Source organism: Ammodytes marinus (assembly GCF_949987685.1).
Source record: "Ammodytes marinus genome assembly, chromosome: 5".
NCBI lineage: Eukaryota > Metazoa > Chordata > Actinopteri > Uranoscopiformes > Ammodytidae > Ammodytes > Ammodytes marinus.
This window is the reverse complement of record NC_137234.1, coordinates 25287994-25314008: the sequence shown is the minus strand read 5'-3', so window position 1 is coordinate 25314008 and position 26015 is coordinate 25287994. Positions and strand designations below refer to the sequence as shown.

The following is a 26015-nucleotide window of genomic DNA, read 5'->3' as shown; positions in this document are numbered from 1 at the left end:
ATGGACAAATATCGACCAAAGAGACCAACCACTCTGGCTCTTTTCCCACAGCTGCCGCAAGCCGGCACTCAGGTAGGGAGGCTGAGGATGGCCCCATTATTTTTTGTGAGCTGGGCAAATGGGTTACAGTCTGTATGTGTGTGCACAATGATAGGTGGATCCTGTGTTTAAAGCTGAGCTGGAGTGGCATTTAGCTGTATAAATGGATAACAGTGTCAGTGCGCGTGCGCGTGTGCCTGGGAGGATCCTGTCTTCAGAATGAGACAGCATTAGCTAGTTGTGTGTGTGTGTGTGTGTGTGTGTGTGTGTGTGTGTGTGTGTGTGTGTGTGTGTGTGTGTGTGTGTGTGTGTGTGTGTGTGTGTGTGTGTGTTTGTGTATATGTATAAAATGTAAATTGATTCTTGTTTGGCAGGATGATACATCTACATCTGTGTTACCTTGTCTAGGATGTCAAGGTGTAGCTCCCTACAAGGCTGGGTCTATCACACCAAATATATAGACAGAGTTCTCATTAACACATACAGTGCATACGGGATGTATTCACAGCGCTTCACTTTTTCCACATTTCGTTATGATATGCCTCGTTTCCACCGAGCAGAGCGGGTCTGGTAGGAGCGGTTTGGTCTGCTTATTTTGGCTTTTCATTTGCCAAAAGTTGGGTAAGGTCCGAAAATAAGCGAGCTAAACCGCTCTAATGGCGCTTTTCCACTGCATGGCATCAGCTCAACTCGCCTCGACTCAACTCGCATTTTTGGCATTTCCACCGCAAAATCATGGTACCTTCTACCTGCTAGCTGATGCTATTTTGGTATAGCCTCCCTCGAGGTTCCAAGCGAGCTGAGCCGATGAATACTTATGTACAGTCAAAACCGAAATGATTTATACCCCTGGCAAATTTTTACTTGAAGTTATTTTTATGAAACCAGCAAGCTTTTTCTTGATTGGAAATTGCACAGGCTTCTCCCAAAAGATAATAAGACAATGTACAAGAGGCATCATTGTGAAAAAATATATATTTTTCAGCTTTTATTTACATTTGAACAAAAAGTGGCATGTCCAAAATTATTCATACCCTTCTCAATAATCAAAAGAAAAAGCCTTTTAAGCAATCAAACCCTTCCTATAATTGCTGACCAGCTTTTTTTATGTCTCCACTAGTATTTTTAACCATTCACTCTTTCAGTTTGGAGGTCTCACTGCCATCACCCTGATCTTTAGCTCCCTCCACAGATTCTCAATTGGATTCAAGTCAGATCTCTGGCTGGGCCACTGTAAAACGTTAATGTGTTTGTCCGCTAACACTTTCTTCACCACTTTTGCTTTGTGTTTTGGGTCGTTGTCGTATTATTAAAAAAATTCAAGACGTCCCGGATGGTGGGAAACCTATGAGGACGTGGTCGGAAGCCAAAAGTTACACCTGTACTCGGCAGGAGGATAGTGAGAGAGGTGAAAAATAATCCTAGGATCACCACCAAGGCCATCCTGGTTAATCTTGTCTCTGCTGGAGGCAAAGTTTCATGGCAGACAATACAACGGATACTGCACACTGCTGGGTTCCTTGGACGCAGAATAAGGAGGATGCCACTTCTCCAGATAAGGCACACAAAAGCCTGCTTGGACTTTGCAAATGCTTATCTGGACAAAAAAGAAGACTTCTGGGGCCTTATTCACAAAACATTTTGTGAAACATTTTATCTTTATCTAGCGCTATAAGTACTCCTAAGGAGCACTAAAAGTTCTTAGTAAGGAGTAATTTCTTAAAACCTATTCACAAAGCTGATAAGACCAACTTTTACTAAGGAATGGGAGGGACTCCTAAGCTAAGACTAGAGGGCGGTGTTGACCCTGTTGCTATGGATGAGATAATGTTCATACCTTCTATGCCCACAGTGATTGGCTGAGAGGGAATGAGTCTCTAAGGCCCTGTTCTCACGGCAACACGAAACGGTGCAAACGTGGAAAAATTCCCGCGGTTGCACTATATCATGTACATGAAAACAGCAAACGCAGGCATGAAACCGCAAGTTTTTGAGATCACGTCCCAGGGAGGATTTTTTGGAAAACACAACGGTTTTGGTTTCGTGTGAACACCGAAACCATTTCCCCTGGTAACGCTGACGTCACGGCTCCACTTCACGTATACATAGTCTATAACATTTGCTGTCAATACCCACACGCGAGTTATAAAGTTAGAAGACAACATAACGTGCAGGGCTTAAATAGGCCTATAACACTCGCCAATTTAGTCTGTAGTCTATTAGTAAGTTATTGATACCATGAACCCGCCACTTTGTCTGGGGAAAGATTTGTGCTCTGCCGCTTTTTCTAGCAAAATAAACTTGTGTACACGGCTCTCTCTACATTAAAAAACACTATCCATAGTTCAGCGCGCAGTGGTTAAGTTACTGTTCAACAAAAGGAGCATTAAGGCTACGGCTTCACAGTAAAAGCATTTCACTGGCTAAACATTAACAGCATTTCACCGGACAAACGTGAGTTGGCTTTTATTTTGAAGTACGCCTAACAGGAAAAGTAGCCGCTCACAAAGCCCCTTCACTATCAGCATGTCTTCTGTTTTCACGAGTTCAATGCGGTGAAATAAGAGGACAGAAAGCTTGTCATTTACAATACTTGTAACCCCAAGCTTACACCAACCGCTTTATGAACGTTAGTGGCATTCATTTTCGGTTTCAGTAAGGTTTTATGCATCAAATTGTACCGGAAAAGCTATCTACTACTACCTTGTACCGCCAACTGCTGGCCTGGCAGGCTTACTACATCGATTTCGTCCCGTTTCCTCTGAAAACATGTGCACGGGTGAAGATGTCAGATAAATTGTGTCTAAACGGGGTTTTAAAAAAAAACAAAAACGGGAAAACTGTCACGTATTCACCGTGAGAACAGGGCCTAAGAGTGAATTTATGATAGAAACACTGTGGGAGATATCCATATCGTGTCGCTGTATTAAAGTAAAGAGTTTTTATATACAATTAATGACAAGTGACACTGATTTAACATGAAACCAAGATACTGCAGGGTTTCCCAAACATTCATTCACAATTAACCTACAATAGCGCCACATAGGCCTATTAATTTTAAATTTTACAATGATTTGAATCGGAAAAAATATCCTCATTGAACAGCTGCACGCCATGCACTCTCACTGTATTTCTCTCAACGGCGGACTATGCAGCAATAGTCAGACAGCGACAAACCAGGAAATTCACGAAATTCACAATTTAGAAACAACAGCCGGCGAAATCGTAAAGTGCATGTGGAAGGAAAAAGGCGAGACGCGCAACTATACAGTAGCGGACCTGTGGAACGGAGGATATACTGCGAAGTGCCACATATAGGCCTACTCTAGTAACAAATTAAACCCAAAGGTGACACCGAAAGTAACTTTCAGTGCATCGTAAACCCAAAGCAACTGCAGGAAAAGGAACTTAATGAATAATTGTTTATATGAATGTAATAAATATAAATGTGTCTATACTTTCTAAATATAGCTTTACTAAGATCATTAACCCCTTACAGCTATTAAGGTACCTTTTGTAAAGCTCACTAGCTTTAAATCTCTCAAACACCATCAAAAGATTGTCTGTGATCTACTCTTTGTGACTCCTAGCTTTTCATAGATTTAGGAGCTAGTTTTAGTGCTAAAATGCTTTGTGAATTACACTTATCTTAAAAAGTTAGGAGTCCTAAAATTAGGAGTGAAACGCCCCTTATTTTTGAGAGTTACTCCTAAATCAGCATGTTAGGATCTACTCTTAGCCTTAAAATGTTTTGTGAATACGGCCCCTGGTCTTCTGTTTTGTGGTCAAATGAAACTAAATTGAATTGTTTTGCCACAATGATGTATCCTTCATTTGGCATGAAAAAGGAGAAGCCTTCAACCCTAAGAACACCATCCCCACTGTCAAACATGGTGGTGGGAACCTAATGCTTTGGATTTTTTTTTTTCAGCCAATGGACCAGGGAACCTAATCACAGTAAACGGCATCATGAAAAAAGAGCAATACATCAAAATTCTCAACAACAACATCAGGCAGTCTGCAGAGAAACTTGGCCTTGGGCACCATTGGACATTTCAGCAGGACAACGACCCAAAACACAAAGCAAAAATGGTGAAGAAATGGTTAGCGGACAAACACATTAACGTTTACAGTGGCCAAGCCAGAGACCTGACTTGAATCCAATTGAGAATCTGTGGAGGGAGCTGAAGATCAGGGTGATGGCAAGAAGACCCTCCAACCTGAAAGAGTTGGAGCTCATTGCCAAAGATGAATGGGCAAAAATACCAGTGGAGAGATGCAAAAAGCTGGCCAGCAATTATAGGAAGCGTTTGATTGCTTTAATAGCCAATAAAGGCTTTTCTATTGACTATTGAGAAGGGTATGAATAATTTTGGACATGTCAATTTTTGTTCAAATGTTAATAAAAGCTTTTTTTTCCACAAAGATGCCTCTTGTACATCGTCTTATTATCGGCATAATGAGGAATTACAGTATGGCACCATGATAGGACCTATGGTCAATTAGTTATGGCCAATTAGCTGCTAAGCACCGCCCTGTGTAAACGTTTTGGTCAATGGCGGCCATGTTTTTTAAACTATTCTACTAATCTTTTATGGGCATCTGTATCTCTTTACCCCGGTACGTCTTGATCAATTTGGTGTTGATTGCGTACAATTAGAGAAAGTTGTGGTGAAAAACCTGTTTTTCAGTTTATGCTAAGTAAATGCAAATTAGCGAAAAATATTTCCAGGCGGACTTATATGGTCCCGGAGGCTTTTTTGTAGAGCACCCTCACGTGTACCAGTATGATACATTTCTAGTCAATCGGACTTATGGTGTGAGGGGCGTGGCCTCTCAACCTTTTTTCATACAGGGCTTAATAACAGCGCGACCTTGTGGAGGATTCCTTAGACAAATAATAGCACCCCCCCCTCCCCCCGGAGTGTGGATGCACGCTCTGTGAAATTCTTGCATTTCTGCGAATAACGGTTTGAGCTTGAAAAAGAGGTGAAAGAATTAAAAAAAGTATTGTCGATAACAATAATTGCAGGTCCTCAATACTTGAGGACCTGCACTTAATAATACATACCATGTTTGTGGCAGGGCAGCAGAGCAGAGAAGCTCCATGCGTGGCTGTGTGTTTAGCAGCTGAGACGTTGAGTGGCTGGGAACAGAAATGGGCAAGTGTAGGTTGTTAACTTCTGACGTACTTTTTAGACACCCAAATTGTTCATTGTCCTTGACTACTAAGCCAGTTATAAAACATAAAACTGCAGAGAGGCGGAGCAGCAAATTCTTGCCCCCACATAATAGTTTCTGTGGCCCTTGGTAGTGATCCATGTTGAACATTTTAGAATTTTGTGTTAAAAACATTTCTGTTCACATGAATCCGTAGAGTTTATTAAAGTCACTAAAACTGTTGATATCAAGTTTAAAAGTCATCTTAATCAGTTATATGGGGTTAAGTCTATACAGTTTGAATGAATCCCACATACTTTCTTCACATGTATTTTATTTAACCTTTATTTAACCAGGAGAAATCATTGAGATTAAAAATCTCTTTTACAAGACAGTCTTGGCCAAGACAGGCAGCAGCACAGTCCAGAGTCACAAACAATAATTTAAAAACAACAGAGAACATACTGTATAAATAGAGTCACAGTCAGAACATCATCAAACAAAGCATGTACAGACAGAAGAGCCAGCTTCAACATCATTAAGTAAGGACTTAAACATTTTAGAGAAACCAGCTCCTTAAGGTTTAGCGCATGTTGCAGCTGGTTCCATGAAAAAGGAACAGAATAACTAAATGCCCTTTTCCCAAGTTCAGTACGGACTCTAGGCACAGTCAGTAAAAACAAGTCATCAGAGCGGAGCTGATACTTTCCTGTGCTTTTCTGAATTACATACTTCTGGAGGTACAGTATGTAGGAAGAACACCGAGGATATGCCTACAATAACGTAACTATGGTTAAATTAGATTTTGTTACCTTCTCTTTTTCAATAAATTAATAATTAGTTGTTCTCCCTTGCTCACGCTCCAGGTCTGAAAATGAGTCCACTCCAGCCCTGAATTTATGCCATAATAGAGTACAGTCGGCTTGCTAAGTGTAATAAACAGTTATGAAGTGCTATGACAATGCAAAAATGAATAAGCCAGCTAATATTTCTCTGTTCTGCCAGTGCTGTTAGTTCAGCTGAAGGTCTGCTATGACATCCCCAAAAGTTTTTAAACTCACCAAAAGTTTGTCAGGCTAGTATATTCAATTGTAAATCCACTCTTGGCATTCCACTATGCCGAGGATTAGTCGTTTTATAAAGCAGCCTGCAACAAAATAGTTTTCAGCAGCAATTACGAAACTCGGCGTGCACATCAGGACACGCGAAACTTGCGATCTGACATTGGTTCTGGGGCTGTACCTCAAAAAATGGGCCCCTAAGAAGGTTTTCAGGAATAGTACGAAGCAGGAATGAGCTGGGAGCATGACATTTTTTCAGGAAGATACGGCCCCAGGTGCAACAGAAAGCAATTTCGAGTTTTGGGCAAAACCCAACAGGAAGTCCGCCATTTTGGATTTAGTGCATAAAATCGCAATTTATAGATGTTTCATATTCTAGCAAACTTGTCCAAGAGATTTCACGCTAGTGACTTCAAACCACTTCCAAAATTATCTTAACTTATTACCGATATTTGATTACAAAGATCTTTTAAATTGAGCAAGGAACCAGGGAGCTATTAGGGGTCAAAGTTGAAAAAGGGCAAATTAAAAACAATACCTCAGGAAACCTTTAATTAATCATAACTGAGGCTTTGTTATGCTTAGGTGCACACAATTCTATACACAAATGTATCATTCCAGGATACACAAAAAAGCCTTTTTATGCCCCGCTAGGGTTGTACGGAATCCAATTTTCGATACCTATATACCCCGGCATACGGTATTACCATTTTGTAATTACGTTGTCCGTTTTATATATATTTTTCTTATATTTACTTAATTTTTTATGATTTAAAGAAAAAAATAATTATTTACTACATTTAACTAGCTCACATTGAACTAATTACATTGACGTTACCTACGCCAAATACTAATTTTAACAAATAGGACTTGAACTCATCACCATGTAGTGTTACGTTAGAAGACCTCAAGGGTTCCCCTCTTTTTGTGTGTGTGTGTGTGTGTGTGTGTGTGTTTGTGTGATAGTCCAATTCTGTGTCTCATTAACTCTATCCAGGACTCCATCAACAACAACTCTTTTGGCAACAAAGACAGCTGGAAGGACCCCCACTCTTCTTCTCCTCACATTACAGGTATGGACTAGGGCTGTCAAACGATACAATTTTTAATCAGATTAATGACAGGGTAGCTGTGGATTAATCACGATTAATCGGCATTAGAAATATTCCCGAAAAAAATCTAATTTTCTCTGTATTTAGGTGTTGGATCATTGTTTGTTTGTAATGATTTAATTTGAATTGTGTGCTCCATGCCATGTGCTATGGCCGTGAGCCGTAATAAATAAATGAAATGAAATGAAATGAAATGAGAAAGATAAATGACAGATCTATAGGCCTACATTTTACAACTGTTTTTTTTTCATGGCAAATTCTAATGTGTTATTACTGAAATATTAAATACAATCAAACTAAAACATAGGGGAGAACGGGGTAATTTGTCACACGGGTACGTTGTCACAATCGTTATATCTCGGAACCAGAAGGCGCTGTCTGTTACATTTTGGTATGTAAATATCCACAACTGGGATCAGAGGTCACCTACATAGTCTTCCTTGGAGTTAGACTGCTGCATTTGAGGTGAGAGGACTGTTAAGGCCAGGACACACCAGTCCGACTACCCGAAAATGGAGACTGCCGATTCAGGGAGCTCCAGTCTTCCCGTCGCGGCCGAAAAAGTGCAAAGAACACACCAAACCGACTGCCGACTTTCCGTAACCTCTGCGCTTGCGCGGGACGTAATGTCTCCATAACAGCAGGCGGCGCTAATCTGTATTGTGGCCCGAAAAAATACAGAAGCCGGAAATGATGGGACGGCTCTCTAGACCATAAACATAGATAGAAATACGTATTTATATTTATGGACCATAAAGAGCACCATTTTTAGCAGAGAGTGTCGAGCATGGTGTCGAGCAGTCAACAAGGGTTGATGCATGTGAGTACTCGCTGAACGAAACAAACAAACACATTAAAACGATGGCTAACTGTTGTTAGCTGTTTGTGCTACCCGCCTCACTTCCGGGCTTCACTGATTCGCTAGCCCTCCACAAATCAAATTGCTCCAACTGAAAGACTGCCCACCGCCTCAAAAGAAGCCCGACGACATCTACGACGAACGATTTCACGGCTCACACCAAACAGATTCGTGTCCCCGCCCCCTCCCGACTCTACGACGGCGATTATCGGGCCGGTGTGTCCTGGCCTTTAGTGTTTTTCATGTCAAATTGAAAATATTTAGCTCCTCAGTATTTTTCTTCTAGGCTTTTACACAATGGGTTTATAACAAAACACTTGTTACCCTTAAAAAGTGTGAAGGGTAAGCTATAGTTTAGATTGTTTTTAGCAAGCTAATTAGTTGTCAGATGGTTGTTGGCCTTGATGCTAGCAATACATTCCAGTTGGGGTTGGTCGTCACATTTTTGGGGGGGCTGGTTGTCACATGTTATCCAAAGGGTGCAACCAGGAAAGGAACCCAATTACAAAAGAAAATGTCAAGCTGTATCCTCACTGACACCCCAGAGAAGGAGAGAATTGAGCAGAAAAGGCAGCTTGCATACAAAAGAGAAAAAGGGCAACAAAATCAAAACGACCCAGTGCATCCCAAACTAGACCAGTTGCCAAGGCTACTGCACCCCAGTGCACTCCACCCCAGCTGGGGAAGAAGAAACAGAAGAGAAAGAGACAGGAGGGGGAATCTTCATCAGATGAAGAGGATAGTTTGTGTTTGGTTTGTATGGAAACGTTCTCCAGCACCCGTTCAGGGGAGGTAAGGGAGAAGTGTTGTATGTGCAACCAGTGGGCACACAATCTCTGCTTAGTTAGAGTGAGCAGACCCTACATTTGCCATCACTCTAACTCAGATAGTGAATGTGTGTATCCTAGTTGAGTAGGCTATTATTGTTAGACCTATTTGTTTTGTTCTTTATGTTGTTACTTACAGTAGGTTGGTCTTGATATGGATTTCCCTTTTGTTAATTCATTGCTCATTTTGTGTTAAGATGCATAAAGTTATGTAGGCCTATTTTTCAACTTGACAATGAATTGTCAAATTAATTGTTAGTTCTGCTTTCTTGCCTTCTTTTTAAGATTTTTCCCATAAATATAACATTGTGACAAACAACCCCATAGTGTGTGACAACCGACCCCTTGATGGGGTTGGTTGTCACAATGTGTTAGAGTGTCTTTGATGGTAAATTTCTTCTTTATTACAATTCGTTAGAAAAAGTGCGGGCTTCACATTTCAAGCCAACACCTTAAGCTTCAATTTAATGTAGGAATGACTATTGAAAGAAGTTTAGTGTGCCTACTTACCCCGGTCTCCCCTACCACACACATGGCATCTTTCTCCAGAATCAATGGATAGATGTGTGTGTTTGTATCCCATATGTGTGCATGACATTAAGATCAATGAATTCTGGTAAATTTTTGAATTCCTACATGCAAAACTTGATTGCAGTCCACGTGTGTGTGTGTGTGTGTGTGTGTGTGTGTGTGTGTGTGTGTGTGTGTGTGTGTGTGTGTGTGTGTGTGTGTGTGTGTGTGTGTGTGTGTGTGTGTGTGTGTACAGTCATGGACAAAAGTGGAATTCTGTCAAATAATGCACTGTCTCACCCAGAAAATGATTGCATTGCGTTGGCATTAATATTTTCATAACGTTTGTTTGCAACTGAAAAACACCAAAAAGAAAATACAAAAATGCCAAATTAGATACAATGTTGGGATTCAGATCTGGACTGATTGCTGGCCACATCAGAACTCTCCAGTGCTTTCCCTCAAACAATTTTTTTGCTTTTTGAAGTATGCTTTGGGTCATTGTCCTGCTGGAAGATCCATGTCCTCTGACTGAGACCCATCTTTCTGACACTGGGTCGTACATTGCGCTCCATAATTCCTTGATAGTCCTCCGGTTGCACACAGTCAAGGAATCCTGTGCAAGAGGTCTTCGGGCCAGGGATGCGCTGAAGTCGGGGTAGAAAAAGATCTTGTGCCCGAGAAAACACAAGTTGTCCCTTCTCTTCCCAAAGACACGCTCCTTATCCTGGTAGTTGTGGAAAAGCACAATAAAAGCTGGAGATCTGTTGTTATGCATTAGCTCTCCCCAGCCTGTGTGCGCGGTCCAGCTTCAGCGGTGTGGGGAAGAACTTGGGCCTAAGAATCTCTGTAAAGAGCTCCATCATGAACTTGGCCGGGTCAGAGCCTTCCATCTTCTCTAGGATACCCACCACCCTTAAAATGGATCTTCGTGAAGGTTCTTCAAATCATCCACTAGTCAATGCGCTGGTCATGTAGGTCCATTGTGACGCCGAGGGATGCATTGACTGGGGCCAGAACTTTGGCCACCAGGGATGTGACGGTTCCAGTGAGGTCGGTGAGAAAAACAGAGCGCTCTTGTTCTTCTTTGACTTACCCAACATTTTTGAGGACCGGTGATGCAACGAAAGTATTTCTTTTCAAAGGGGTAACCCCAAAGTAAGCTGTAGCTCCATAAAATGGAAATTAAAGTGAAAGTTGTTCTGGAACGATTCGCCTGCCTACTCCGTCTTCATGCTGAACCGGAAGTCCTGCCATTAATTTTCAATGTACACCCGCATACACAGCGAGCAGCCTGTTTGCAGTGATCTGAGCAGCCAAAGCATCTTTTGAAAGTTGAGGAATTGTAAATGAGGAGTTGCTCGCCGCTTGATCATATTGGGCCATATATGCCTTACGCCTGGCGCCGTTTCTGAGATCAGACCCGTCACACTTACGGTGCAACAACAACAACAACATGGTCCAGCTGTGCCAAAAAAAAGACAGATGTAGGTACACTGTGTAACCAGCGGCAGTCATGTCACAAATAGCATTAAATCAGCATGAAGACGCACCCTGATCGCAAATACACACACATTAACAGCAATTCAGCAACATACTAAACACATTAACAACAGCAGTGTGTGCTCAGCGGCAAAAATAAAGGCAGACATCAGCCTACCTGAAAGTGAAAGTGCACCAGGTCTGGCGGAGGACAACACCGGTGCTTCGCTGTACTATATTGGAATTCCACACGGATACTGTCGTCAAGTTTGGGTTCATATTACCCTCTGTAAGAGCACACAGCTGGGTGAGTTTCACTATGCTAACCGACACTACCTTGGCTTAAGTACAACCAACAGCTAAACAGATGCAAAATACACATATTTGCAATCTCAACGCTGATTGGCTATCGCGGCGTGGCGACGCCGAAAATATCAATATTTTCATCTTCTGCGTTCGCCGCATATGTTCCCGCCGCTGGACGCCGATTCTTGGGTGGACACGCGGCCATGTGCTAGTACATTGACTTTGTATGTAATCTCGCCACGCGGCGAGTGGAGTGTGTTCGCACCTTTACAGAAGGAAGGAACTCAAAAGAGCGATCCAATGAATCCCAATGTGATTTAAAAAATTAAACATTAGTTACATTTTTCTAAATGAAAGACAGCCCTGGTTATGCATAGCTCTACTTCATTCCCAAACTGAGCACAGTGTCTGCAGTGCTGCTTGAGCGTACAACCCCCTGGAGAGGCTGGCAGAGCAATAGGAACGACAGGTGCGCCACAGGCATATTTGTTGCTTTTTGTGGGGAACCAGAATAAATCTCCACCAAGTATTTTTTTTCCTCTGCAGCAAGACTGCAAGTTTTTATTTTCTGCTGCCTGGACATTGTTTCTGCTTTCGTCTTCTTCCCGTCTTCACAGCCTTAACACACCCCTTGATGACATCACGGTTCTCAAGAAAAAACAACAATTTTTTGTTACCTGCTGAGAACTCTGAGTTTGCTGAGAGTTTGTCAGCTCAGAGTGGAGGCATGAAGTCAGTGTGTTTAAAAAAAACATGTTAATCTTATTGTAGTTACAATGTGCCAGATGTAATAAAGTCAAGTCACCTTTTTTTAAAGACCAGAGGCTTGGATTTTTTCTTGATGTTTACTGGGTATGTTCTTGAACAATTTGAAATGACTATAACTATTATCCAGCTAAATCTGCCTGTGATAGACTACTTGGATAATCCTTATTCCTACACTTGGTTACCTAATACATAATCTTAAACTTCTGTTCCTTTTCGCATGTGTGTGTGTGCGCGTGTGTGTGTGTGTGTGTGTGTGTGTGTGTGTGGTGTGTGTTTTAAGGGGATCTAGCACCACCAGATATCCAACCAAAAGCGGAGGACAAAGTCCTGCACAGCACGTGTCAGCCAGCCACAAGACCACCCATTACCAATGGAGCCAGGGGCAACACCGCTACCACCACCGCAGCAGTTTTGCCTCTGGCACGGGATAGGCAGGTGTATGGGGCAACACATACACATTCCTCCAATACACAGAGGAACAACAAACAACAAGGAGGACCAAGGAAAGGAGTAGGAAGAGGGGGAGGAAATGGAGCAAAAACAATGAGAGAAAGGAGCCTGGGTGACATCAGAAGAAAAGTTGGAGTGAGTGCAGGGAAGGAAGATAGAAGAGGAGGAAGACTGTGTGAAGATTCCAAGGGGAAGGAGAATGAGAGGAATGGACATCAGAAACCAAGAGAAGCAAATGGACTGAAAAACAAGGGGGCTAATGGGAAAGGAAAAGAAGGTGCAAAAGGAGGTAACAGAGGAGGGGGATTCAAGCCATATAACATGCTGTCAAATAAAGAAGTTTATCTGACAGCCATGGTGGTCCCACGTACTCCTGTAGCACCAAGAAACCAGGACAAGACCCAGGACCAAGGTAATTAACCCACCTTTAGTGTGAGGTCTTCAATTTGTTTATTATCTTACTATATTTATTTTATCTGCAGTCTTCCCTTGTGAGATAGCAACAAAAAAAGTACTTTCTTAACAAATTCACAAGGAAATGCTTTGGAAAAAAAAACGAAAGGCTAGCTCACCTGAAAAAGCCAGGCTGATAATAGTGTCACCTGCTAATTAAGCCTGAAGTGTTTCCAATAACGCAGTTGAGCCTGTTCTTATCAAGGCCGACTCTAGTCAAGCCTGCTTAGGCTCTCTTAAGGTGCGAACACACTGCACTCACCGCCGATAGCACCATAGCAACAAGTTATAAGCTGTTAGGGCTTCAGCTCTATTTAGTATATCTTCAATGATGGAAATGCCATGGATTACATAATGGACCATTTTTCAGAATCATGAAGTACAATTCAGAACCTGCAAAGCTCCCACAATTTTCATTTAATCAAATAATTTAGTCAAATTTAGTCGAATGCTTAGTTACATGTTCAGCAGTAACTAAGAATGATCTCATTCATGAATGACCTTTTGCAGGAATGCTGAATTTATTCAGACTCCATTATTGTCCGCTCATGAATTGGCAACTGATCACGTACAGTGCTTCTTGAAAGTATTTTAACCCCTTGAGCCTTTTGGAATGTAATTTAGTTTAACCATTATCAATTAATTTGTATCAATACCAGCATTTTTTATATTAAATAACAGGTGTGTGTTTATCAATTCAACATTTATTTTCTGGATTTTTTTCAGAAAGACTAAAATAAAACTAATTATTTGGCAACTTTTGTATGTGCACAAGTAAGTGAACCCTGAGCTGCATTACATAAATTGAGCAAGTAAACACAATCAGGTGGGCCAAATTGAGTGATGAAATGGACCAATGTAATGAGATATCTTTAGGGAAGAAATTGGGCGGCACTAGATAAAACAAATCAAATCAGGTCAATTTAGGCTCACCAAAGTGAACCCATACAGGTAAGACATGCCGAGAGGAAAGGAAATCTCAGAGGATCTTAGGGAGAGAGTTGTGATGTTGCACATTTGTCTGGGGACAGCTATAAATTAATTTAAAAAAAATTGAGTTCCATCGGTTCACCATGAGGCAGATTATCTACAAATGGAGAGCTCTAAGAGTGACTGAACATCTGCCTAGAGGTGGACTTCCTTCAAAAATATCCACAAGAGGCAAAATAAATTAGATTTTTCAAGTAAAAGCCAACCCAAACATTACATCTAGTGATTTGAAGACCTCTCTTGCAGCATCTGGGACAGATGTGCATGGTTCCACAATAAGAAGAGAACTCAGTCAACATGGCTTTCATGGAAGGGTTGCTGAAGAAGCCTCTGCTCTCAAAAAAGAACAAAACTGCTTGTCACAACTTTGCCAGTGAGCACCTAGAGATATCTGAAGTCTTCTGGAAGTCTTTTCTGTGGACAGATTAGTCCAAAATTGAACTGTTTGGTCATAACCAAAACCGCCATGTTTGGGCAAAAATTTAAGTCTGCCTACCACTAAAATAACCTTCTCCCAAGTAAGTGACGAATGGTGGTGGCAAATGGTCAGCAAATCTCTAGAAGTAATGTTTTGGTTGGCTTTTATCTGAAAAATCACTTTTATTCTGGCGCTTGTGGACTATGAGAATATGTTTATTTATTTATTTTTTGCTATTTTCTTTCGAACTTAGTGTTCTGATTTCATTGTGGACGTTGATTCTTTTGAAAATGATAATAAAATGAAAATTACCTTTAGGTGACATTCCTTGCTTCACCACTTTCCCCCTAATGCGTTGATAGATTGGCAATATGCCACTCATTAAAGCCACTACGAGTAACATGGCACGTTGGCGGCCCCTTTGGACAAAAGCGGTAGTATTTTTACGACGCCAGCTGTCGTGAAGCTGTTTTCTAGCGCGTGCCGGGCGTGCGAGATTCAAATGATCAGGAAGCAATATAGTGCATGTCCGTGTGTTGAAAGTGTGAGGGCACCGGAATCTTTTCGGCTCCGTGAGAGTGGTTAGTGACACAGCATCAACTAATGCCAGTCAGTGCTACACAAACCTGATTGCAATGAGTTGATGCAGTGTCACCTCTCACGGAGCTGAAAGAGTCCGTGTCCTCACACAAAGCGAATGAACGAGAGACGGCAGTTAGTATGGATCACGATGAGGTAATGTGTTTATGTTATTTCAGATGAATAATGGTCATCTGATGATGCTGGTGAGGCAAAGTAAACTTTGTTTTAGTAGGCTACCGCTCATTAATTTAGGAGTAAACACTGCAGTCTAATTCGCTCCCGTGAAATTGTGTATATACGTTGCTTGGCAACGCCCTCCCGCCCGCCTATCACTCTCCCTTTTAGCTTTTCTTCATTGCATTTTCTTTTTTTTCTTTGATGGTTCAGCCCCATTATCAGTCATTATGACGACAAATAACTGTCTCAAACAAGGCTCCCGCTCCCCTTCCCTCATCTGGAGGGATAGGCTTCTCAAATCGCGTTGCAGCGCCACACTGAAATCTGCGACCAATACGGATATGTGACCATAGAGCCTGAACGAGCGAACCGGAAATCGGACTGGGTGTACGACCAGACCAAAAGCAGTAATAACAACTATATAAAAACGTCTTTCTTTGCACTGATGGTCTCGTTTGGTGTTAAAGGTTATTTATGATTATGAGAGGAACCATGAGGCTGTTAAAAAGATATTTAAATGTTACTCGGAGCTGCTTTAACTTTTGTGCTGACAGATCAGGTGCCCCCTGCCTCAACTGGTTAACTTTTTTCTTTTAACTCTTTTTTTTGCTTCAAATTTAATATCGGATATTTAAAGGACTTTTTTTCTTTATTTTCTGTTACAATCGTCACCACGGAGGAAACACTTCTCTGTCTTCCATCTCGGACACAGCTGTTTGTATTTCTTCAGGTGTGAAACGTTTCTTTTTTACTTTAAGGGCCAAGCTCCTCCCAACAAACATCACCGCTATAAACCGGATACGCCTTGGCAAATGTATTTCCTTATATAGAGAAATGAGGACGTTTCAGTATGCTGATCGCATAGAGCGGATATGTGCCCGTCGGTTTTGATTTATTAACATACGCAATGCTTTAGGAACAAAATTGTCTGGTACGCACTACGCAGGTGTCTTAAACCCGACGATGAAATTGCATAATCAATCTCTTTTTGCGTAGTAAGAACATTTCCACACAATTATTAGTAAATTATGGCCATTGTTAGGACCTTCAACTCAGAGCCGGCCTGAGGCATAAGCAAACTAAGCGGTTGCTTTTTTGTTTGTGTGTTTGATATTAACATCATGTTGTGCAAATTTAAGTTATCATACAAAGAAAGAACTACAATGTTTTGGTCTAGATAATTAATAGCCTAATAATTTAAACAGTTCATCTGGGAGGTAATCCAAGGTTAACTGATCACGTCACATTCACATCCATTCACATTGTGTATTGAATTTATTTAAAAACATTTTGAAATGGGGCTTCCCTCAGTTGCCCATGCACTGTGTATAGTCTGAAATAGGCTATAGACTCTATAGCCTATTCCAGCCTTGTCTGTGAAAAAAAAGATAGCTGGACAACAGAGTTCTTCTGCTTCGTTCCTCTCACTGTATTTAAATGCATTCATTATATTACAGAGAAATATGTCCCTTAAAGAAAAAGAGCTCCAAGCCCAACCCAGAGGACCCTCCATAATATTGTATCTTAAATTTAAAAAAAATATGGAAAATCAACGTGTCTTTCTTCAATAACTTCTAATTCATCCGACCCAGTGTCTCCAAATTATTTGTTCACACAAAATTCATCAGCTTTAGCCTCTTCATTTTCCTCTCAAAGTGCACAAGATTCATGCATTTCACTTTAAAAAGCTAAAACAAATCTAGATTTATCTATTATTTTCTATTTATCTTCACTATTTTCACCCAGCTGCACATTGGAGGCACTAAACAGAAAAACATTGGGTGTGTGAATGGCATTTAACAAAGGTCAATCATTTGGGCTGACTATCATTGGAGAGGGGCCCCTTGATCATATTCTGCTTAGGGCCACATGAAGGCTTGGGCCGGCTCTGCTTCAACTCTTTGCAAGCGGTTTGAAAATTACTATTTCTTTCACCACTGTCCATTTTTTGTGTTCTAAGGGCAAAACCATAACAGGACCCAGGGCAACCCCCCTGTCCTCTCTCAGTCCTGCAGCGAGGGAGGGACTATCAAAATGTCTCTCAGCTCAGACACAGAGGGCCCTCCACCAGGGCCCATGCATCCCTCTCTATCCCGTCAAAACAACCCTGACATCCGCGAGGAAGAGGGGGAGGGAGAATGGACTCCCTGCATGAAGTCCCAGAGTGGTCCAACACACTGCCTTGCAGGAAATGAAAAAATACAGATGGACTGCAGCAAGTCAGAGATGGACACAGGGGGAGAAAAAGGTAACAATAACTCTGAGGCTCATTGCACGGCCACTGTCACTCGGGGAGATTGTGCAGCTTCTCAGACTGTACAACAAAGTGAAGCCAAAGCAGGGTTAAACTATGAACATGCTCGATTGGAGTTGGTCAGCCTTAAGGACTGCTTGCACCGTTACAATGACCACAATGATGACAGCGATGCAGAGACAGTCTATCAGTCAGCCAATGAGGAAGAAGACCCCGAGTATGAGGAGGAAAGGAAAAGAAGAGACCAAGCAAGGAAGAAAGGTAATGATACAGATTACTAAGAGAAACATATACTTTTACTGTAATAATATCCTCTTTCTTATTTTAATGTCAAATTAATTTCTCAGTTTGTATATCTAATTAAAGGATGTCCCAAATGAATTCCCTTGCATGTTATGGGAAGTGATCAAAGCGCTAATCAGTAATTGATTCCCATTCTAGTTCTACAGTCCAGAATGAACAGGAAAAGAGGAGGACTGCTCCAAAAATATTCCAGCTGAGAACCTACTTTTCAGGTTCAGAACCAATTTATTTTTAGGTGTAAACATGCCGGCCGTCAAAAGGTTCTTGAACTGGAACTGGCACAGATCCTTGCCGGTGTGAAAGCCCTATCTGTGGAACTATACTGAAAAGATAATAGTTTAAGCACCAAACTTTGTAATATGAAGAAAACGATTCCTTTATTGTCATTGCATGAGACAAACAACAGAATTCAGTGTAGTTGTAGCTTCAGGACAGATTGTCTGGGGATGAAATTTAACCCACGTCTGTCTCTGTTTGCATCTTTCTGCGGCTATCAGTTGAAACTTTCCTTGTTTTTTCTGATTCTCTGCTAGAGAAAAGGAAAGAGGAAGAAAAGAGAAGCAAGAAGGATGAAGAGATGAAGAAGAGAAGGGAAGAGGATGTGAAAATGAGGAGGGAGGAGGAAGTGAAGAGGAGAAGGGAAGTTGTGGCAAGATTTTGCAGACAGTCTAAGGTAACATCAACCACGGCAGAAGAAGGAACCAGGAAGGAAGATGAGTTTAGTGGACAAATGATCGGAGCTATCAGAAGCAGGAAACTTCCCAACCTCTTTGCCAACAACAGAATTAATTTCAATGCCACTGGTTTGTATATTTTCCAAATATTAATTTTACATAAAAAAGTCTGGTGGTATAACTATAAATTAATAAGCAGGCTCCTGTAACATCTATTTGGCTTACCAATTAAAGTTGCTTCCTGTAGGTATTTTAGAGTGTCTGCATCGCACTTCCCTATAATAGAGTCAAATATTAAGTCAAATATTTCCAAATCCTACACACACTCAACAAATGTTCGTAGGATGGCAATTTGGGTTTACTTTTAAACTATAAGGTTCTTGATTATGAGTATAATATCAATGCTGTATCATTTAGGTGCTGGGTCACATGGTGTGTTCTCCTGTGTTTTGGATGGGGTGGAGAGACAGCAGAGCCACAGAGCTGTTTACAGGTTAACACAAATTAACACAAATGAATTCTGACTTATCCAAATATACCCATTAGACTTAAATCTGTAAATGTATTATGCTCATTTTTAGGTTTGTGCCTCGTCATGCAGATGAGCTATACCTAGAGATGGATGACCCAGTGTTGATGCTGAAGCAGTCTGAGGACCTCTGGTGTCAGGGTTACAACATGAGGACTGGAGCTGCTGGCATATTCCCTGCATTCTACGCTGTTGGGGTGGTCAAAGATAATAACAAAGGTAAACTTGAAATAAATTAACTAAAAATATAGGATCTCCATCATGTTATGATTACTCACAGTCACAGAGGAGGTTTGCACTCATCGTTGTCAAAGTCATGCTTTATTGTCAATTCTACAAAATGTGCCAGACAGACCCAAATGAAAATAAATATACTTGTGTATTTTTCTCTGGTATATTTAGTATACTTTTTATGCAGTACATTTAAGTTGTGTTAAATTGAAACCACTTAAGTTGTACTTAATATCTTCAAAGTTGCATTTAAGGTATGCTTATATAAAGTAAATACATATTTTTAGGTATTATTTGGTACTACCAATATAGTTCACTCGTGTTTAAATATACTTAAAGCATTTCAAATATGCTAATGCAAAGTATACTGACATTGAATATATAGTGCAGTACACATTTACTTGTAGAAAACCAATATTTAAGATAAATGCTGCCATTTTATTATATTCATTGTGACACATGGAAGTGAAAAACCATTCAAAGCATAGCTTAGAGTAGTTACAAGGTAGTCATCTCACTCATGCAACTCTTACATCGTGCATTCTACATACCATATCCCTACAGTTTGCACTGATCATCAACTTCATTGTTTATGTGTAACAACTTGCCAGACATGATGAAACACACCAACCTCCAACCGCAATATTAACATACTTTCAATCTGTTTAAGTCTACTTTAATACACTTGTGTGCTAATAGTGATTTAATTAGTGGCGGGCCGTTCCTTTTATACCTAGGCCTTCAGAGCCATCATCCATTCCTGACATGCTGGTTCTGAAGGCGGGTGCAATTCAGCCGCCTCCTATTATTTCCTTTACGCCGCATGGGAGGGCGTACTGTCATGTGTTTCTTAGCCACAATCATACAATGATCTATCCAGCAGTCTGGACCCTTCATGGCACGGGTGATGATTACATCACTGATGTCACATCGTCTAACAATGACATACTCAATCAGGTGCCAGTGTTTTGAGCGAGGGTGCATCCAACAAGTTTTGTATTTGTTCTTCTGTTGGAAAAGTGTATTAGTTATCGTCAAGTTGTGCTCATGCCATTTGCATTAATCTGACCAATACCATTTTTGCCAAGTACTCCATCCCATACCCTGTTGTTCTGTCCCCCTCAAGCATTAAATTCCCCAAGCAAAAGAATCTTATCAGTCTCAGGGATCCGACCAAGAACTTTGTCAAGTGATTGGTAAAACTTATCCTTATCCACACTCTCAGATGGGAGGGTTGGTGCAAAAAGTGTGGCATAACCATTTCTGACAAGGGGGATACATAAACCTTTCACTAATGCCAACAGGTGTTTCAGTGAGTCATGGCTAAGCCCACGCCATGCTGCCCTAACCCCCCCCCCCCCCCCCCAGACACACAGGAGTCAAACAGCACAATGGGGACAGTAACATGAGGGTAGGGAAGTCAGGAGAACAAAGGGACATGGACGGATCATAACACATCTTCCAAAACATTTTATTTGTTTCAAATTTTTCTTTGTTGTCCTCTCTTCTAGCAGTCCAGAAAGATGATTGGATACAACAGTTTCTGGTGCGATTCCTGGGTTCGGTTCAGGTCCCCGTCCACAAAGGCAATGACGTGTTGTGTGCTGCGATGCAAAAGGTACATTAACACAGATAGTGTACAGCAGAACTACACCATAAAAGCTGATCACCAGTGATATTGTAGTAATCCAGCTGTTGATCACTTTGTGTAAGAACTAAATAAAAGTGAATCGCAGTGAGTGTCTACCTGACTGAGGCATGGGATTACCCTGGTCCAATGTGGTGCAGACAGGAAAAAAAGCTGTAAAATCTCCCTTTGTTGCATTTTCATAATCAATCTATCTATCTATCTATCTATCTATCTATCTATCTATCTATCTATCTATCTATCTATCTATCTATCTATCTATCTATCTATCTATCTATCTATCTATCTATCTATCTATCTATCTATCTATCTATCTATCTATCTATCTATCTATCTATCTATCTATCTATCTATCTATCTATCTATCTATCTATCTATCTATCTATCTATCTATCTATCAGGTGGCGTGTAACAGGCGGTTAGCAGGTGAGCCTCCCTCAGCTTGTGTGATGGAGGTCAGTGTGAAGGGTGTGAAGATCAGTGTCCAGGACCAGTGTCACTCTGCTCAGCGGGTACGTGCACTACTTTATCTATCCACCTACTTCCCTTCCTATCTTCTTGAGTGTCACGTCTTTTCAAATCCATTTGATGGAAAAACCTGAAGCATGTTGGAAACAAGAGAGTTTGCTGTATTTTTGCTCTACAGTTGCAATCAGTACAAACAGCAAGTTTCACAAAAAATTGCAATGTCCATTATAAAAATATTTGAAAACATATTTATGGATTTATACATATTTGGCAGCCTTACACAGCTCCATTTGACCCCAGAACACTAACGCTAAAAATAGATACAGCATTACTAATGCTGGGTGTATTTCACCCGATATAGTCAAAATATATTAAAGTACAACAATGCATGGAAACTTGAGGTACTTTTCCTTTATTTCCACCTATGCAACATCTCCTAAACTGAAAAAAGGCATCATTGGCGGAACCTATAAAAATGCTGTATAAATTGTGAAAAATTAGCAAATTTGTTTACAAGAAATTCCTAAATAAATAAATAATGGAGCTCGGAACTTGTTCCTCTGTGAACTCAAGAGGCTCGCCGCCTGATCATATAGGGCCATATATTCCTGACGCCAACGCCGAGATCAGACCCGTCACACAGGAACGGCCCGCCACCAATTAAATCACAATCATGCGGGTGAAATTCACCCGGGTTAGTGTTCTAGGGTTAAATCCTTTATATGCATTTTTCAGATTTCTTTATTTAAAAGGGACAAAGCACATGAATTAACATGGGCATCAGAGTCCATCATGAGATCATGCCAGATTTAGCCATATGGGCAAAATTTAATCTGCAGTCCCTAGCAGGTTGATGAAACAAAATCTCTGTCTGTCTTTGTAAGGGGGACCAATGTTCAAATTTCTTCCAGTTGAAGAACATTTCCTTCTGTGGCTGTCATCCTAAGCACAGCAAGTGAGTCCAACTACATTCATTTGACATAATCCATTTTCACATTTGAATGAGAAATGCATTATACTAATTAAATTGTACCTTTTGTCACAGGATGACCGCAAAGTAAAGTTAAAAAAATATAGGCTGCATATCTGAGCAGGAAAGCACATTCATTTGAAGACATTTTTATTTGTTTCAGTAGTTACACAACAAGTAGGTACAAATCAAGTACCATCAATACCTAAAAAAAAAGACAATAAAACAAATACATTTATTTATTTAGGTGTCATTTAGGCAATTCGTCTTCTTAATCGACAAATCGTCCTAAAATTACCTACTTGTTGTGTAACTACTGAAAAAAATGAAATGTTCTTCAAATAAATGTGCTTTCCTGCTCAGATATGCTGCCTATATTTTTTAACTTTACTTTGCAGTCATCCAGTGTTACTTATCAGTTGAGCAAAATGTGTCTCTATGTTGTACTGTTACTAGTTTGTAGACTGTCTACTGTTCTCAACTGTTTTCACTTTAATTTGATAGTCCTAACTACTGTGTACTAATGCTAAATTGAATATCGACTGATAGTTTGTTGACAGTCCTGTATAGATTATTGGACAATCAACAAAACTATTATTTTGTCATCTACAAAACTTTTCTCTATGTTGCTCTGTTAATACTTTGTAGAATGTCTACTGTTTTCACTTTAATTTGATAGTCCTAACTACTGTCTACTAATGCTAAATTGAATTGTTGATTGTCATTTATAGATTAGTTGACAATCAACATATAGTCAATTACACATAGGGTGCCTATATATTGATTGTTAAAATATTCTTATCTTTATGAATCTAACTTATTTTATTTTATTTCATTTATTTATTTGTTTCAGGACAATGCACATTAATGAACTGTCGATTTGAATCTAACTGCCAGAGATTAGAGATTAGATTCTGGTGTACCTAGGGATATTCTTATCACAGGAGGAGGTAGTGCTAAATTAAGTTGGTAATAGATGGGCATAGCTTCTCCCTTTTTATATGAAAAAAATCTGACTGGGGTTTTTGAACACATAGCCTGCAGAAGAACACCTGGGTTAACAAATCTAGTTGATAACCACTGTTGTAATAACCATTATCTGTGGTTTAGGTTTTGTCGAGCCAGCTAATGCAGTAAAAGCCAGGCTCTGTTGAGTATGCTTCGTAGTAAATCCCTAATTTTTGCATTAGTAAATATTTGTTAAAAAAAAACTTTTGGTTTCCTGAGCTATGCTGGTTATTGCACTGCAGGTATTTTGGCTTCATCACCAAGCACCCTGACCAACAACGCTTTGCCTGTCATGTGATGATGGCAGATGGGACATTGCATCCTTTAGCAGAGTCAGTAGGGTAAGACATATTGCATTGGAATTGTTTTCTTTCAAATGCAAAATTTTTACCATTGAATATTTATAACGAATATTCGGTCCATTTTGCATTAGTCAAGCAAATAGTATCATACTATACAGTATTGCTTTTTACCAAAGTGACACACAACATGTCCTTTTAGCCATGTCTATTTGTGAATATACAGGGCTCTAGGCAAACCAGACACTGTTAGATGATAATACAAATAAAAATATGTTTGCTATCTTTTTTTAAATTGTTATTATCTGTTTTGACATTTCATTTTCTAAATCTATTTTCTGGTGTCCCACAGGAGGGCCTTCCAGCAGTATTACAAGGAAAACATTGGCTACTCTTGTCCCACTGAAGATATCTTCATTGAATAACATCTGTCCTCCAATCAAACAATGTACTGAATACTCACTATGTGCATGTAAGCCTGGTCTTACACCACAAACTAGACCACAGATATATATCTTAAACAGAGGACTTGCATGGTGGCTTTCTTTTAATAGCATCATCCAGTGATAAAGCAAGCTATTCCTTCCTTTTGCCTTGTCATAGTATGAATTCCTCTATGGATATTGTCAGATAATATGCTCCATACAGTGAGAACTAATGTAACATACGTAACATGTGCGTAAGTACGCAAACACATATCTGATATTATGTCCGTAAATAACTTATACATACATATTGGATGTACAATTATATAAACATCTCGACTGGAGTTTACTTAATGACAGAACGTCTATATCATCAATTGTTTTACTCAACACCTGTGTTGAAAAGAATAATTCTTAGTAAGTGACAGTTTTGGTAACAGATTACATCTGAGTCCATACCCATGTATAAAAAGTCAACCCTGTGAGCAGCTCGATGAGGCTGTATGTAGGCACAGTAATGCCAGGGGATTTCCAAGAATTGGGGATCACCAAAGTTATTGGGATTCCTCCATTGGGGTCCATTGATGTCAACAAAATTTCATTAGTCTCTAATATTTTTCAAGATATTTCTGTCTGAACAAAAATATTTGCCGATTTACGGACATTGACATGTAAACCCATACTGCTAACGTGGCTAATAAAATGCTAGACATTTTCAAAGATCAGACCTGGAAACTTATGATGAACCTTTTGTTGTTATTTTCAACACTTCATATATCTAACTATTGCTGTTATGAACCATCTTTGAATTGACTAATCAGTCACGGCAGTAGTTACGTGGTAAATGTTAAACGTTGTCGTCTGAGATATGGTTTTATATCAAAGCGAAACAATCAAACCAGTGTAAATAATAAATAAACTAAACTGTTATATGGAGTATTTAATAATGCTGCAAAGCAATCTTGGACTGGGAACTCAGCTTTTTTTAAATATTTTAATCATGACAAATAGTAATACAATATTTTAGGAAGATGAAATTGCATCAATTTCATGGTTATTATTCAATACATTTGGCCAATGCATTATTATATGAACAGTTAAAAACATATTCTATAGGCCAAGCCTTCTTTTTAAATGAATGTGTTTAATATGCTATGCATTTAGTTAAGTTAGTATTTACATTTTCTAAGAGTCAAACATGTATAATTTGTGCGTATGCATGGACTGAGGAAGTTCTAAATATGTTCTCAGATCACCGATTTGTGCGTGTAACGTTCGTGCGCACATTTAAGCACGAATCTGTGCACACGCACTGTTAGTAAATGAGGACCAATGTATGTCATATCCTACATAAAAAAGTTTTAAATCCGCAGCTTGTTTTCAAATTTGGGAATATCTATGTCAAAGTATGATAGGGCCTATATTTAGACTCACATTAAATAACTTGATTTCCGATGCCCCTGCATGTCGTTTTGCAGCATGTCATGACTTGTTTTGCAACAATAATGTTCAATAACCAAGGATAAGGTAATCACCAAAAGTAACGTTGTAACAAGTTATATAATTTTATAGTCCAGAAATCCATTTGAAAGTTATTTTCTATGTATTTTGTGCTTCTAAACTATCAGGATCTACTGTGCATGACTCAACGATACAGATCTATCCTGTATACATACTGTATGAATCTATCTGAGTTATTATTGCTACCATACAAGCGGAAGGTGTTTAGCCACATTTGCAAGCATGCAGAAGCTAGCCCAAAGACACAACAGCTGAGGCAGCAGTCAGTTTGCCCAAGAGCTGGAGGAACTGAATGAAAGGAGCATCCTGCCGCACCTGAAGAGGGGAAGGAGGCGGAGGATGTGGTCCACACGCCCAGGTGACAGGTAGGCCCTCATTGTGCCTGAATCCAGGACCAACCCTAGGTAGGTAATCCTAGGTTGGTAACCCGTTGGGAAGGGCCCATTCAACTCTTTATGGGGTTCACCGTCAGACCCGGCCGGGCACATGAT

The 26015-nt window shown here is 40.1% G+C and overlaps 1 protein-coding gene across 1 annotated transcript; it reads left to right on the top strand.

Annotated features, from left to right (window-relative positions):
• On the top strand, nucleotides 1–24003 carry LOC307250584 (C-Jun-amino-terminal kinase-interacting protein 1-like; the record flags this gene model as incomplete). The annotated part of the gene is made up of 12 exons (XM_080027700.1): nucleotides 1–72; nucleotides 7258–7333; nucleotides 12405–12986; nucleotides 17155–17709; nucleotides 18285–18554; nucleotides 18843–18918; nucleotides 19007–19173; nucleotides 20700–20803; nucleotides 21235–21345; nucleotides 22186–22256; nucleotides 23522–23620; nucleotides 23931–24003. 12 exons carry the CDS (start codon nucleotides 1–3, stop codon nucleotides 24001–24003), a joined length of 2256 nt encoding a protein of 751 aa, XP_079883826.1.
• Between the last annotated feature and the right edge of the window lie 2012 nt (nucleotides 24004–26015).